At 43.7% G+C, this 16,538-nt stretch overlaps 1 protein-coding gene across 1 annotated transcript in view; it reads left to right on the top strand.

Moving 5' to 3' along the window:
• Window positions 1–16,538, top strand: part of MCTP1 (multiple C2 and transmembrane domain containing 1) — a 796,241-nt gene that overhangs the window by 99,718 nt on the left and 679,985 nt on the right. The window contains exon 3 of the mRNA XM_040421550.1: window positions 10,948–11,059. Coding sequence (XP_040277484.1) covers window positions 10,948–11,059 — 112 coding nt within the window. The remainder of the gene's footprint in view (window positions 1–10,947; window positions 11,060–16,538) is intronic.

Raw genomic sequence — 16,538 nt, 5'->3', positions numbered from 1 at the left:
CTCTAGATAGAACACATCTGGGTGACTGTGATGTATAACAGCAGTGATTTAACCACAGGGACTCTGGGAGTAGAGAATTCAGACTGCACATAATGCTGGCTCCTGCTATTAAACTGATGTTTAGAAAGATATTACCGTATAAGCAAACATCAGGGTATACAGCACATTTTATCACTTTCTTGCCTAAGTGAAACTTCATGAGTAGACACCAGAGGACTCAGAGAGAAGAACTCATTGTCACAAGAAGTCTGGCTGTCAGAGAACGGCAGAGCTGGTGCCCTTTCTGAACTTTACTGCTACCAATTCTTCGCAAGTGTCTTTTCATTATAATGTAATCTGATGGGACAGGCATCAAGTCATTCCTGGTCCCCAGTATATTGAGTCATTATTACACAACAAACATCATGCCATGCAGTATCTGAATTCTGCTACTACAGTTCAGAAGTGCCAACCTGTTATTCTGGCAGAGGGAAAGCAGACAATTTGTCATACAGACACACATCTATAGACTATGCTATTATACTATATATATATATATATACAGTCATGTGAAAAAATTAGGACACCCTTTGAAAGCATGTGGTTTTTTGTAACATTTTTAATAAATGGTTATTTCATCTCCGTTTCAACAATACAGAGAGATTAAAGTAATCCGACTAAACAAAGAAAACTGAAGAAAAGTCTTTTCAAGATCTTCTGTAAATGTCATTCTACAAAAATGCCTATTCTAACTGAGGAAAAAGATAGGACACCCTTGCCCCTAATAGCGAGTGTTACCTCCTTTGGCTGAAATAACTGCAGTGAGACGGTTCTTGTAGCCATCTACCAGTCTTCGACATCGGTCTGAGGAAATTTTACCCCACTCCTCAATGCAGAACTTTTTCAGCTGTGAGATGTTTGAGGGGTTTCTTGCACGTACAGCCCTTTTCAAGTCACCCCACAGCATCTCAATGGGATTCAAATCTGGACTTTGACTTGGCCATTCCAGGACTCTCCATTTCTTCTTTTTCAGCCAATCTTTGGTTGATTTACTAGTATGTTTTGGGTCATTGTCATGTTGCATGGTCCAGTTCCGCTTCAGCTTTAATTTTCTAACTGATGGTCTCACATGTTCTTCAAGCACCTTCTGATACACAGTAGAATTCATCGTGGATTCTATGATGGTGAGCTGACCAGGTCCTGCTGCAGCAAAGCAGCCCCAAACCATGACACTTCCACCTCCATGCTTCACAGTTGGTATGAGGTTCTTTTCTTGGAATGCTGTGTTTGGTTTACGCCAAACATGTCCTCTGCTGTTGTGTCCAAATAATTCAATTTTGGACTCATCTGTCCAAAGAACATTATTCCAGAAGTCCTGGTCTTTGTCAACTTTATCGCTGGCAAATGTCAGTCTGGCCTCGATGTTTCTCTTGGAAAGCAAAGGTTTCCTCCTTGCACACCTCCCATGCAAGTTAAACTTGTACAGTCTCTTTCTGATTGTAGAGGCATGTACTTCTACATCAACAGTAGCCAGAGCCTGCTGTAGTTCTCGAGATGACACTTTAGGGTTTTTGGATACCTCTTTTAGCATCTTGCGGTCTGCTCTTGGGGTGAACTTGCTGGGGCGACCAGTCCTGGGCATGTTGGCAGTTGTTTTGAAAGCCCTCCACTTGTAGACTATCTTCCGGACAGTGGAATGGCTGATTTCAAAATCTTTTGAGATCTTTTTAAATCCCTTCCCAGACTCATAGGCTGCTACAATCTTTTTTCTGAAGTCCTCTGACAGCTCTTTTGCTCTCACCATGGTGCTCACTCTCACTTCAACAGTCAGGAGCACACCAAACTAAATGTCTGAGGTTTAAATAGGGCAAGCCTCATTCAACATGCAGAGTAACGATCTACTAATTATGTGCACCTGGTGTGATATACCTGTGTGAGATCTGAGCCAATTTAAGAGGGAATACATGTGAGGGTGTCCTATCTTTTTCCTCAGTTAGAATAGGCATTTTTGTAGAATGACATTTACAGAAGATCTTGAAAAGACTTTTCTTCAGTTTTCTTTGTTTAGTTGGATTACTTTAATCTCTCTGTATTGTTGAAACGGAGATGAAATAACCATTTATTAAAAATGTTACAAAAAACCACATGCTTTCAAAGGGTGTCCTAATTTTTTCACATGACTGTATATATATATATATATATATATATATTGCATAGGATGTAAGATATACTGTATATACTTTACATGCACATTACATACTGTAAATTTGTGTATGTACTGTATATATACACTGTATATGTACAGTGCATCTAGCTTTATTATCTTCACACAGTTTTACAACACGATTCAAAATTAAACCCTAGGCCATTTAGCCTCTAATACATTTACAGTGTCCCCCACTATGAGAACCCATGCCTACAACTCTCTGTATCTCAAGAAGGTCCTATAAAAGTCTACTTTATTCCAACATATGTATACAAAAAGTATTTCTAGCATGTATTCCAGTGCACTAGAACCTCCGATGTGTTTAGTCACAGCTATAGGCTAGCAAAAAGCAGGAAATCACATGTTCAAAATCCTTCTAACCCTGGGGATCACTGTCAGGATCATGTGATATCGCCAATTACTGAACCCATAAAAAGCAGAAGTTGGAATGTGGAAGAACCAGGAATTTAGCCCTCAAAGCATGCTGTTGAAATTTTTCAGGGTGTGGACACACCTATTTTTAAGGCCCCTCCCCTTTCCATATATGCCCCAACCCTTATGTGACATGTCATGCTCCCCCCAAGACAAGTGACATGGAGTCCCCTTTGTAGATGTTAGTGTTGGTACCCAGATGTAGGATTGCAAGAGTGATACAGAGTGACCTACAATGTCTCTGAAGGTGTTGTATGCACATGTCACGATGCTCCTACCTGGATATCCTTGGATCCCAGCGTGGTTGGGCGAAGTAGTCCAAAAAGGGATGAATAACTTGGATGATGAAGGAATAATTGAGTCCAGACTTGTAGTAACATTGAACACAGATTTACTTGGTATAAACTTTCACCAAGGAACAATCTTCCAAACTTTATCTTGGTTACCAGTAGGTTTTTTGGCTTAAGTTCTGGCAGGCAAACACTTCTGCAACAATCTAAGCTCTGTCATACTGTAGCTTTCTCAGCTCTGCTATGTTAGCTGTATCAAATAGGAAACTTTTCCTCTTCTGCTGTAACTGTAACTTATCTTGTCTCTTACGTTATCTTGATCCAGGGAAACTACCCTCCTGGCTTCAGGGGTAAACTAGACTAACTAACCACTAACTAACTCCTCCCTCTCTAGAGAGGGGAATAGAATAAAAGAAAGGGTTCCATTCTGGGGAACTCAACTCTGCCAGAAATGCCACCATCTGCTGGTGAGCCAGGTACATTACATGAAAGAAATGAAAGAAGGTGGCCTTGGGGGCGGGGGGTCAGGCCTAGTGTGCCTGGCACATTTACATTATAATTAAAATTATACCTAAAATCTACTCTAGCTCCTGGCAGTTCTGCCACATGGATAGACCGAGATGCTCCACAGATTAAACAGATGTACGCTTCTTAATTGTGGTGTGTAACGAACTTGATTAGGAGAAGCGTGTCGTTCGTTTGCTGTGCGCCGAACGGACCTTAGTTGCAGTAATTCCCGAGTCCGTTCGGATGAAATTCGGTAAAATCCCTCAGAGTAACATGCAGCATCCACAGGAACAGTATAAATCCCACAACGATCACAGATACCCAAACACCAGCCGAAACAGATGAAGGATAGAAGTAGACTGCCTGAGCTGCCAGATGCAGCTCTTTTTGTAACGTGCTCCCATGCAGGGGAGGGACACACACACATTATCTTACAGTAGCCAATAAAACAAGTGTTACAGCCCACACAAAATCCTCCCCTCTGCCTGGGATACAATTACCCTACACAATGGGAAATGTAATTATCACAGGCAGAGAAATACAGTTTTTACACATATACTATAACTTTAAAACTATACATCACATTCCCATAAAAATTACATATTCACAATCAATCCATTCATTCAGGGGAACAACATATTAAAAAAGGGCACGAATCAGACCATGGGTTCCGAAGTTAGTAAAAGTATTTTTGGAGCCTGGCTGTAAGCATGCTATCCGGCCCAGACCGGTTTTACAGAGCCCTCTATCCTGGAGACAATTGAGAAGTAAGTCAATTATCTCTCAGGACAAAGGGAAATCGCCAATACACATGGGGGGACAATAGGACAGACATCACTACTCAAATATACAATGTCCCCCCATTACAGTACACATAGACATTTAACATATCCCAAAATGCGCTCAGATGCCACAAACACAGTCAAATCAACGAATAACATTGTACATTTCACAGGCAACCTAATACACATATCTTCACACGGCTTCCCCTAAGTCCATGGGTCGGCAGATCCGCCTAGACTCTGTCGGGTTGGCTCGGAGATGTCTGGGGAACGAAAGTTTTATAGGTCCAAGTCCGGTTGACGGGACAATCCATCCGCATTCCCATGTTGTTTGCCTGGCCTGTACTGCATAGTAAAATTGTACGGTTGTAAGGCCAGGCTCCAGCATAATAGTCTTGGATTGTCCCCTGAGACACGGTTTAACCATACAAGCGGATTGTGGTCCGTCATTAACGTAAAGGGGCGACCATACAAATAGGGTTGGAGCTTCTTTAAGGCCCACACCAGCGCTAAGCATTCTTTTTCCACAGTGGCGTAGCTGACCTCCTGGGGTAAATGTTTCCTGCTGAGATACGCCACTGGGTGCTTCCCCCATCTTCCCCCACCTGGCTTAATACTGCTCCCAGCCTGTACATGGAGGCATCTGTGTGGACAAGGAAAGTTTTGTTATAGTCTGGAGCTGCCAACACAGGTGCCTGGCTGAGAGCCAGCTTCAATTTCTGGAACGCTTCTACGCACTCCGGGGACCAAACTACTTGTTTGGGTAGGAACTTCTTAGGTAAGTCCGTAAGGGGTTTGGCCAGGGCACTATAATCCGGGACAAACTTCCTATAGTACCCCGCTGTTCCCAGAAAAGCTAGCACCTGGGTCTTGGTACGGGGCTGGGGCCAGCTGGCAATAGCCTCTACCTTAGCGGGGTCCGGCCTCTGTCTTCCTGAACCTACTCTGTGCCCTAGGTACTGGACTTCCGCCATACCTTCATGGCATTTGTCCGGCTTCAATGTGCGTCCGGCTGTCTGAATTCTCTCCAAGACCTGGGCTACGTGCTCCAGATGGGCTTCCCATGTGCGACTATAGATGGCAATATCATCCAAGTATGCACATGCAAAGTCCTGGAATCCCTCTAGAAGTCTGTTAGCCATTCTCATAAAAGTGTCCGGGGCGTTCTTCATTCCAAAGGGCATAACCTTAAATTGGTATTGCCCAAATGGAATGACGAAGGCCGACTTGGGAATGGCTGCAGGCTCCAGAGGGATTTGCCAATATCCTTTGCACAGGTCTAAAGTAGTGAGATAATGTCCCCCAGCCATCCTATCCAATAGCTCATCTATCCTAGGCATAGGGTAAGCGTCAGTGACGGTCCGGTCATTAAGCTTCCGGTAATCAATACAGAAGCGAGTCGTTCCGTCTCGCTTCGGTACTAAAACTACCGTAGAAGCCCAAGGACTCTGGGATGGTTCGATTACACCTAATTTAAGCATATCCTGTAACTCAGCCCACATGCTCTCTCTAACGGCTACAGGGATACGTTATGGTTGTTGTCTGAGAGGGGTGTCTCCCTGGGTTTCCACACGGTGAACCGCAGCAGAGGTGTATCCCGGTAGGGTAGAAAACATATTTCCGTATCCCTGAAGCAACTGAGAAACCTCCTCTTTCTCTCTTGGGGTTAGGGCCTCGCCTAACTGGACTTGGTCTATTGTACTGTGACTGGCTGCGAGCAGGTCCGGTAAGGGTAAGCCCTCACTATCCTCACAGGCCAGTGCACAAACTGCCGCTATATCTCCCTGACGTTCAAAATACGGTTTTAGCATGTTCACATGAAAGGCTCTCCTTATACTTTCATCTGAACATTTACTGACTATGTAGGTGGTGTCACTTAACTTTTCTACCACCTTGAAGAGGCCCTGCTAAGCGTCCTGAAGCTTATCTTTCTTAAAAGGTTTCAGCACTAGTACCTTCTGGCCTATGTCAAAGATTCTATCTCGGGTACCCCTATCGTACCATCTCTTCTGTCGTTTCTGAGTCGCCTGCAGGTGCTCTCTCACAGATTCTGTGAGGGTCTACAAGCGGTGCCTAAACTCCAGAACATACTGCACGACCGGGGTTCCTTCCTCTCCTGTGTTGCCCTCCCAATGTTCCCTCACAAGGTCCAGGGGTCCCCTGACTTTTATTCCATAAAGAAGTTAGAAGGGGGAGAACCCAGTGGACACCTGAGGGACTTCTCGGTAGGCAAACAGGAGCTGGGGTAAAAACCTTTCCCAGTGCGGATTGGACGCCGTGAACGTTCTGAGCATCTGTTTAAGGGTGCGATTGAACCGTTCACAGAGTCCATTCGTCTGGGGGTGGTAAGGCGCGCTAAATAGGGACTTTACGCCGCAACGTTCCCATAACTGTTGGGTTAACGTGGCGGTGAACTGAGTCCCCCTGTCGGACAAGATTTCCTTTGGAAATCCTACTCTAGTAAAGATCTTGACAAGGGCCTCCGCCACGGTTTCTGCCTCGACATTGGACAGCGCCACAGCCTCCGGGTACCTAGTAGCAAAATCCACTAGGGTGAGGATGTAGCGCTTTCCAGAAGCACTAGATTTACTGAGGGGTCCTACCAAATCTACCGCTACCCTACTAAAAGGTTCCTCAATAATGGGGAGCGGGTGAAGCTGTGCCCTCTGGCGATCTCCTCTGCTTCCTGTCCTCTGACATACCTCACACGTTCTACAATACCCTTTCACGTCCTGAGATATTCTTGGCCAAAAGAAAGTCTGAGTTAGTCGGTCTTTGGTTTTAGTAACCCCTAAATGACCGGCTAAAGGAATATCATGGCTTAGCTTGAGTAACTCTGCCCTGAATTTCCTGGGTACCACTAGTTGCTTTTTGACTACCTGGGTTTCTCCACTCCCGGCCCCCTGGGTTACCCTGTATAACAGCCCCTTTTCCCAAGTAAATTGCTCTGCGCCCCCCTCCTCTGAGACCTGTTCCGCCCCCCTCTTATAACCTGCTAACGTGGGATCTTCCCTCTGAGATAGCTCAAACCCTGCCGGGGTGTCCCAGAATGGAATGGGTCGTGGGGAAGGGATAAGAGGTCCTACCTGAGGTTCCTCCTGGTGCGCAGATTCTCTCCTCTGAGCTTGTGCTCGGGTGGTAACCGGGTAACTCTCCGCAGCTGACTGGTTGTTTAAGTGGGACGTGAGACACCCCACATCGTTGCCCAAAAGTACTTCAGCTGGCAAGGTTTGCATGATGCCCACCTCCAAATGTTTGCTCCCCGTACCCCAGTTGAGCAGGACTTTAGCGGTGGGGAGTTTATGGATGGCTCCCCCTGCAACTCGAACTGCCACGGTACGGTTAGTGCGGGCTTGCGCCCTGATCTTGTGAGGTTGGATCAGCGTGATGGTGGCCCCCGTGTCTCTCGGTGATGGTTGCGGTTGTCATCCATGGTTTGTGCTGTATTTGCCTCGTACAACGTGGTCCACTGTTCTTCATGATGCTCGGGAGTAGTGTCTTGTTGGTAGCAGTGTGCACTGCCACGGTAAGGTGGTGGTGTTGAGGATCCCCCTGGGCTGCGGTTGGGGCAATGCTGCTTTATGTGTCCAGGCTGGTTACATCCATGACAAAGCCTGGGTGCATATCTGGGAGCTGGTGGGTTTTGATACGGAGCCGGCCTGGGGACAGGAGTGTAAGAGGGTGCTGGAACAAATGGTTTGGGATTTACTCTCACCTCACTCGGCTCCGCTCTTCTGGTGTCTTGGTACTCATCCGCCAGTTTAGCTGCCTCTTCTATAGTTTTGGGTTTCTTGTCCCTTATCCAGTGTCTAACCTCCTTGTCTAGGTTATTATAAAATTGTTCAAGCGTCATTAGTTGAACTTCATCCTCTAGAGTTGTAGCTTGACATCCCTGCATCCAATTTTGTGCTGCCCTGTGTAGTCTGAAAGCCCATTCGGTAAAGGAGTCTTTTCCAGTTCTCTTTAATTCCCGGAATTTTTTTCGGTATGCTTCCGGTGTTACTGCAAACCGGGCCAACAGTATCTCCTTTACCTTACTATAGTTCTGACTGTCCACTGTAGGTACGGCTCTGTAGGCTTCTGCAGCTCTTCCTGAGAGTTTGCTACTAAGTATCGCCACCCAACATTCTTCTTCTATATTTTCCAACCCACATTGTCTCTCAAAATCCTGCAAAAATCCATCAATATCCACATCTGTGTCCCCAAAGGATTTGAAGGCTGCATAATTTACCTTCCGTGAGCGGCTCTCTGTACCTCCAGGGGAATGTAAAACGTCTCCTTGTAAAGATCCTGTTCTGGATCCCTGCGCCAAGTGAGCCCTGTTGGTTTCATTTATGATTTGAATCACTGTCTCCGGTGCAGGATTTGTCCCCAACAGGCTGATGAATAATCTTAGTTTCCTCTCCAACTCACTGTGCTCTGCATCTTCTCCTTCCATGCTGCTGGCTCGGTCACTCTGCCTCAATTCGGCAATTATTGTAGCTCTCTTTTTGTTGCTGGCTGCTATACCTCGAGCTTCCAATAGATCTTTCAATGTGGTTCTTTTCAATTGTTCGTATTGCTGAGCCATTCACTTTTCCTCTGGTTCGGGACATCCATTTGGGAACCGAAATCCCTCCGCTTGCCACCAAATGTACCGAACTCGAGCGTGTCGTTCGTTTGCTGTGCGCCGAACGGACCTTGGTTGCAGTAATTCCCTAGTCCGTTCGGATGAAATTCGGTAAAATCCCTCAGAGTAACATGCAGCATCCACAGGAACAGTATAAATCCCACTGCGATCACAGATACCCAAACACCAGCCGAAACATGATGAAGGGTAGAAGAAGACTGCCTGAGCTGCCAGATGCAGCTCTTTTTATTACGTGCTCCCATGCAGGGGAGGGACACAAACATTATCTTACAGTAGCCAATAAAACAAGGGTTACAGCTCACACAAAATCCTCCCCTCTGCCTGGGATACAATTACCCTACACAATGGGAAATGTAACTATCACAGGCAGAGAAATACAGTTTTTACACATATACTATAACTTTAAAACTATACATCACATTCCCATAAAAATTACATATTCACAATCAATCCATTCAGGGGAACAACATATTGAAAAAGGGCACGAATCAGACCAGGGGTTCCGAAGTTAGTAAAAGTCTTTTTGGAGCCTGGCTGTAAGCATGCTATCCGGCCCAGACCGGTTTTACAGAGCCCTCTATCCTGGAGACAATTGAGAAGTAAGTCAATTATCTCTCAGGACAAAGGGAAATCGCCAATACACACGGGGGGACAATAGGACAGACATCACTACTCAAATATACAATGTCCCCCCCCCCCATTACAGTACACATAGACATTTAACATATCCCAAAATGCGCTCAGATGCCACAAACAAAGTCAAATCAACGAATAACATTGTACATTTCACAGGCAACCTAATACACATATCTTCACACGGTGCATCTCACACAAGCACAGATTCAGACCGCCGGTCTTATTAAGACCATACACATTGACAGTCATAATTCATTTTAATTTTTCCCTGTGGTATGATACTGCTGGGGTTGTCTGGAAAATCCAAGGTGGAATTCTTAGCAGAAATCTAAGGGTAACCGTCAGATTCCTGCCATGGATTTGCAGTTTTGCACTGCTGTTGGTCTGCATATGGATTAGTCCTACCTGAGGTTACCTGCTGCAGTCAACAGTAATAGAGATTCCCATTGAAGGAAATGGGGTGCACATTTTCCATGGATTTCACAATATGCATGAAAAACCGCTGTCTGAACCTACCCTTTATCTAACATGTTTTGGGACACCACCACTTGCTGTGTTAAAGGGGCAGTGTGATATACACTATGATGAGGCACTGTGACAGGTTTCATTATGCAGGCATGGTAGGCAGCATTATTTAGGCAGCTGTGTGACGGTATTATTTATCCATTGATTACTCCTTTCACTAGCATCATAAGTGTATGATTCCTACAAGACAAAAACATTTATCAAACGACATTCAGCTGTCGCTTGATCACCTTGTAGCCAATCTAACATGTACAACTATAGAATTACATGTAATATTTTTTAGGGATCATATTCATGCTTTTGACATGACTTCACAGTGGGATCTCAGAAGTTGGGCTAAGAAGAATCAGGCCACAGAGATACTTTGATACATGAGGCCCCACTGTAAAGAGAGGAACAATAGGCTGATAAATAATACCGCCACAGACACGACGCCACCGCAATCAAAGTTCAGCTATCTTTTCTAATCAGCACTGGAGAAATTAAATCCCGTTTGGTGTATTTTGTTTGAAACGTGGACATGCCTCTTTTCATGTCTGTTTTTTCCCATTGAATTGGTTTAAGGCCTCATACACATGGCCATGTTTTGGATTCATGTTTTGCAGATGCATATTTAGGCAGCCGTAGAAATCTTTAGTTCATGTGCCTCTGAATTCTTAAGAAATTTCCATAAGAATTTTACAGAAAGCAATCAAAGCTTGACCCATGGTGGATGTATCCCCTTCTAAGAGAGAATATGGTGCTACATGGTGGCACATCTAATATTTTCCATTTCCATGAGACTGAACTGTGCTGGGACTGTAATTGGCATTGATGATAATGTACTTTACTCCTTCTGTAGAACTGTACAATGAATTTATAGTTATACCTTTGATTACCATGACAATACAATAATTCTGCTCAATGTAACACGAAGCATTGCTGACATCATTATTGAATGCTATATTTTTTTGTTTGCAGAAAAACACTGTGGGAAATAGTAATTCAGACCCTCCTTTCCCTAATCCCGGAATGTACCAGCTGGATGTGACATTAAAACGAGGAAGCAACCTAGCAGCGCGTGACCGAGGAGGTACAGTCAAGTCTCTGACTATGAATAAGTGTTTTATGGGAAGTTCTGGTACCAGAAGGAAATGAACAAACGTAAAGTAAAACACCGTTATCATTGTTCTCTCTCTGGCACCAAATGAAATACGCGCTCTTTTTTCTTAGGCCTCTTTCACACGGGCGAGATTTCCGCACGGGTGCAATGCGTGACGTGAACAGGGCAGGAGGGGTTAAAAAAAAAAAGAAAAATAATTTTACTCACCTTAATCCACTTGTTCGCGCAGCCGGCATCTCTTCTGTCTTCTTGTTTGAGGAATAGGACCTTTGATGACGTCACTACGCTCATCACATGGTCCGTCACATAATCCATCACCATGGTAACAGATCATGTGATGGACCATGTGATGAGCGCAGTGACATCATCAAAGGTCCTATTCCTCAAAGATGAAGACAGAAGAGATGCCGGCTGCGCGAACAAGTGGATTAAGGTGAGTTAAAAAATTTTTATATTTTTTTAACCCCTCCAGCCCTATTGTACTATGCATTCTGTATTCAGAATGCTAATATTTTCCCTTATAACCATGTTATAAGGGGAAATAATACAATCTACACAACCTTGAACTCAAACCTGAACTTCTGTGAAGAAGTTCGGGTCTGGGTACCACATTCAGTTTTTTATCACGCGCGTGCAAAACACATTGCACCCGCGCGATAAAAACTGAACAACGGAACACAATCGCAGTCAAAACTGACTGCAATTGCGTACCTACTCGCGTGGGTTTGCCGCAACGCATCCGAACCTTATCCAGACACGCTCGTGTGAAAAAGGCCTTAGTCTGCATCATGAGCGCTTTCATCTCTATGAAGTTTTATCTGCAGTCATTTAACAGCATGCCAAATAAACTCTTCCGAGTTCGTACTGGCAAGGCACTAAAGTCATGGTGTACCCACAGCCCTAGCCAGAAATCATCTATCACTTTTTCGGATGCTATCCAGAGATAACTTTATTCATATTAAAGGGAATCTGTCACCAGCCGTCTCCCTGTCAAACTGTTTGCATAGACACATAACTGTGCTTCACCTGATTAAAACGCTGTTTTTCTCCATTCCTGAGCTATGATACTTTTTCTTAATATTCAAATTAAGGCTCTTGGTGCAATGAGGGTCTCACCGTTGCTCTTGCTGCCCCCAAGCTGCACTCTGTACTGTGCTCACTCCATTCTGTGGTGCTTTGACACTGCTTGGGCTTGTCAATCAAAGCCATGAGGGAAGAGCTGGCCACAAGAGCAATGGTGATGTCCTCTTTTCACCTCCCAAAAAATTGCATATTAGGCTACATTCACACTTGCGGCAGAGTGATCCGGCAAGCAGTTCCGCCGCCGATACTGCCTGCCGGATCCGGCAAAATGTATGCCAACTGATGGCATTTGTAAGACTGATCAGGATCCTGATCAGTCTTAGAAATGCCTGATCAGTCTGAAAAATGCATTGAAATGCCGGATCCGTCTTTCTGGTGTCATCCGGCAAAACGGATCCGTCATTTTTTTTTTTTTTCACCTTTTTTTCAGTCTGCGCATGCACAGACCGGAAGGACGGATCCGACATTCTGGTATTTTGAATGCACTAATACATTCCTATGGAAAAAAATGTCGGATCCAGCATTCAGGCAAGTCTTCCGTTTTTTTGGCCGGAGATAAAACCGTAGCCTGCTGCGGTTTTATCTTTTGCCTGATCAGTCAAAAAGACTGAACTGAAGACATCCTGATGCATCCTGAACGGATTGCTCTCCATTCAGAATGCATGGGGATATGCCTGATCAGTTCTCTTCTGGTATAGAGCCCCTGTGACGGAACTCTATGCCGGAAAAGAAAAACGCTAGTGTGAAAGTACCCTTAAGAGAAAGTTTTATACTGTAACTGAGGAATGGAGCCTCAGATCAACAAAAGAAAAACAGCCTTTTAAGCAGGTGAACCAGAGCTACGTGTCTATGCAAAAAGTTTAATAGGGAGGTTGCTGGTGACAGACTCTGCTTATAAATGTATGTGACGTGGTAAAGACAGATGAGTCACATTACCAGCTAGAGGAGTGCAGAGTTCCCCTTTTCTTCTTCTCTATTGTACCATACATGTCACCATATCACAAGACATAGTATCACTCCCAGCAGGAGGCAGTCTAAATGCTCAATAGGGGTTGTCACACATTTATTACTTATCCCAGCATGCAGACATGTTCTCCTATCCTGTGGATAGGTAATAAATGTCTCAATGCTGGGGGCCCCACCACTGGGATCACCAGCGATCACTAGAATTGAGGTCCTGAGCTCCTCATTCCTCCTCAGGGCACTTTTATAGTGGCCATGCATATGCCATGCCATTCCATTCAGTGTTTGTGGGGCTGAGGGAAAAAGCTACAAAACCCCTGTTCTACTGATTGTGTGGGCCCCAGTGGTGGGACCTCCAATGATCAGACATTTATCACCCATCTTGTGGCTAGGTGATAAATGTGCCCTGTGGGATAACCTCTTTAACAATTTACATCCTATTAAAAAATGATCCAGTGAAGAAATGTAGTGCGGTGCCACCCAGTGTTCACAGTGTACAGCAATGTGAGCATCCACCTACTCAGCGGAGTGCTGGCGGTCACACATGCTCAGTCAGGCTCCTCACAGTCAGTGTCTGCAAAGCGATCATCTATTCTCTGCCGAGTCGCCAACTGAAATAGCCGCTCCTCTCCGGAGCCCATCCCCAGCAGCCCAAGTTAGCAACAAAAGAGTCATTTTTTTGTGCTAAATAGAGTCAAACAGAGTGAATGAATTTAAAACAGCTATTAATGGACTTTAAAGGCAACCTGTCAAGAGAAATACTGAGGCATTTCAGAGAAAACATTGTTTAAAAAATAATAATAGCTAAAATAAAAAGAGTATATTTGAAGTATTTCCCTATAGTGCATATTCTAAAATGCTTCAAGCTTTTAATCTACCACTGGATATCAGCAGGCATGTGGTTAGGAATGGTACTGTGGGTCACACTTAGGCCTCATGCGCACCACCGTAGTTTTGGTCCACGTCCCATCTGCACTTTTTGCACATCCCACGCAGACCCACTCGGACCCACCTGCAAAAATGCGGACAGCACGCGGATGTCATCATGCCAGCGTTCCACAAAGAATAGGAATTTGTAGTGATGAGAGCGAAAAAACTGCGGAATGCATATGGCCGGTATTTGTATTTTGTGGATCCGCGGATTGCAGTCCGCAAGATGGATACGAATACAGCTGTGAATATGAGACCTTATCAATTGTTTGCGAGTGTGAAGTGTTAGCATCGCCTTCTAAAGTAACAAATATGAAACAAATGATGTACTGTTATTTCTTTATACATTACCAATTTAAAATAGATTTTATTGTATATCCTTAATTGCTTCCTTCAAATTCATTGGCAAATATTTCCAACCTTAAATAACACGATTCCAGCGTTTGGAGTGGCTTCCCAGATTAGACAATTATGGCATGGCAATTTGATCCAAACACTGGGCCCCATCGGTTATAGTAACATATCTTTACAATTGATAAGGATGAATAAAAGACACATGTCCATGAAATCCAACCAATAATCTGTGTTAATAATAAACTGTGTTGATCCAGAGGAGGGCTAAAAACAACTTGATGTGAATGATAAATGCCCCATATTAGGGAAAAACCTTCCTATCTCCAAATAAATCCCTGGATCAACATCTTTTCTCCAGTAATTTTGTAATGTTATATTTTTAAACAAAGGCATACAGGCTCTTTTTTCAGATCAGATGTGGACCCATTCATCTCAATGGTACACATGCGGACAGCACACCCATGGGCAGACCGCAACACACTAATGGCCCTGTGCATGAGTGGTAGCAAGCATATACAAATTTGTGGACTAAGCTGTGCCCATCCCTTACTTCCCTTATGCAGTAAATACATACATTTTGTATCATGGTTCTAGGAAGAATACTCATTGGTGGAAATTTACTAAGCTAAACGCTCAGAATTATCACTTAAGTTGAGCCAAAACCAACTTGTTTAGCACCACTTTTATTATGTGTTTTAGACATTTTTTGTGCATCTTTGAGTGATATAACCAAAAGATAGTGTAAAGTTAGACAAAATTGTCTAAAGATGCACCAGATTTGTGTTCCGGCATCAGCCACAGACTAGACTAAGAGGGTAATTTATTTTGAGGTTCATTTTTTAAGTGATTTCTTTGTAGTGTCTGCAGCAGTTTGAATAATTTGTTAACCAAATTTAACAAATGTCCCATGCCAGTTCTTTTGGCAAATTTGGAAGTTGCATTTGGTGGAAGGTGTCTAGGTTGTGGTAGACCAGGTGATATATTTGTTGAAATTTGCATCCTATCGGATTTAGGGCTCATGCACACGAATCTATTTTATTTCCACGTCCGTTCCGTTTCTTTTTGAGGACCGTATGTGGAACCATTCATTTCAATGGCTCCACAAAAAAAAAACGGAAGTTACTCCATGTGCATTCCGTTTCCGTATATACATATTTCCGTTCCACAAAAAAATAAAACATGTCCTATTATTGTCTGCATTATAGACAAGAATAGTACTGTTCTATTAGGGGCCAGCTGTTGCGTTCCACAAAATATGGAATGCACACAGACGTCATCCATATTTTTTGCAGATCCGTTTTTTTGCGGACAGCAAAATCCATACAGTCGTGGGCATGAGCCCATACTCTGTAAAGAGGCCACAATACTTGAAATGATGTCTGATTGGTGCATATCAGATCAATCTAACATGTTTTTTAAGTTTGTAAAAATCAAAAACAAAATTAAATATTCAACTCACTCCCCTTTCCCCATTTTACACACTAAAAATAAATAAATAAATAAAAACTATTGGTATCACCATAGAAATATTTATCCCATATGGTGAAAAGCGTAATGGTAAAAAAAAAGAGTCTGAGTCGTTTTTTTGATCACTTCACCTCCTTAAAAAGTGATCAAAAATTCATACATACTCCAAATACTACAAAAGAGACATTACACAGATCTGTAGATAGAAAATTATGGATGTCCGAATTTGGTGATGGAAATAAATTGTTTTCAGAGTGTTAGGCCCCTTTCACACGAGCGAGAATTCCGTGCGGGTGCAATGCGTGAGGTGAACGCATTGCACCCGCACTAAATCCGGACCCATTCTCTCCAATGGGGCTGTGTACACGAGCAGTGATTTTCCCGCATCACTTGTGCGTTGCGTGAAAATCGCAGCATGCTCTATATTGTGCATTTTTCACGCAACGCACCCGCAACGCCCGTGTGAACCCAGCCTTAGATCATAAAATCGCTCTACATCTCTGGAGAAAAGCCTTTTTTTTATATTACCCTCTAGTATATAAATTATACTGCCTAAATATTAGACAGGATTAGTACTCTGTGTCGTTTTTCTGGACTTGAAAATGTGAAGAAAAAAAAAGAATTTATCCACTGGGAAGGAAAACATTATAAA

The sequence above is a fragment of the Bufo bufo genome, chromosome 2 (assembly GCF_905171765.1).
Source record: "Bufo bufo chromosome 2, aBufBuf1.1, whole genome shotgun sequence".
Taxonomy (NCBI): domain Eukaryota; kingdom Metazoa; phylum Chordata; class Amphibia; order Anura; family Bufonidae; genus Bufo; species Bufo bufo.
Note: the sequence above shows the minus strand (reverse complement) of the source record. Positions and strands in the feature narration are given on the sequence as shown.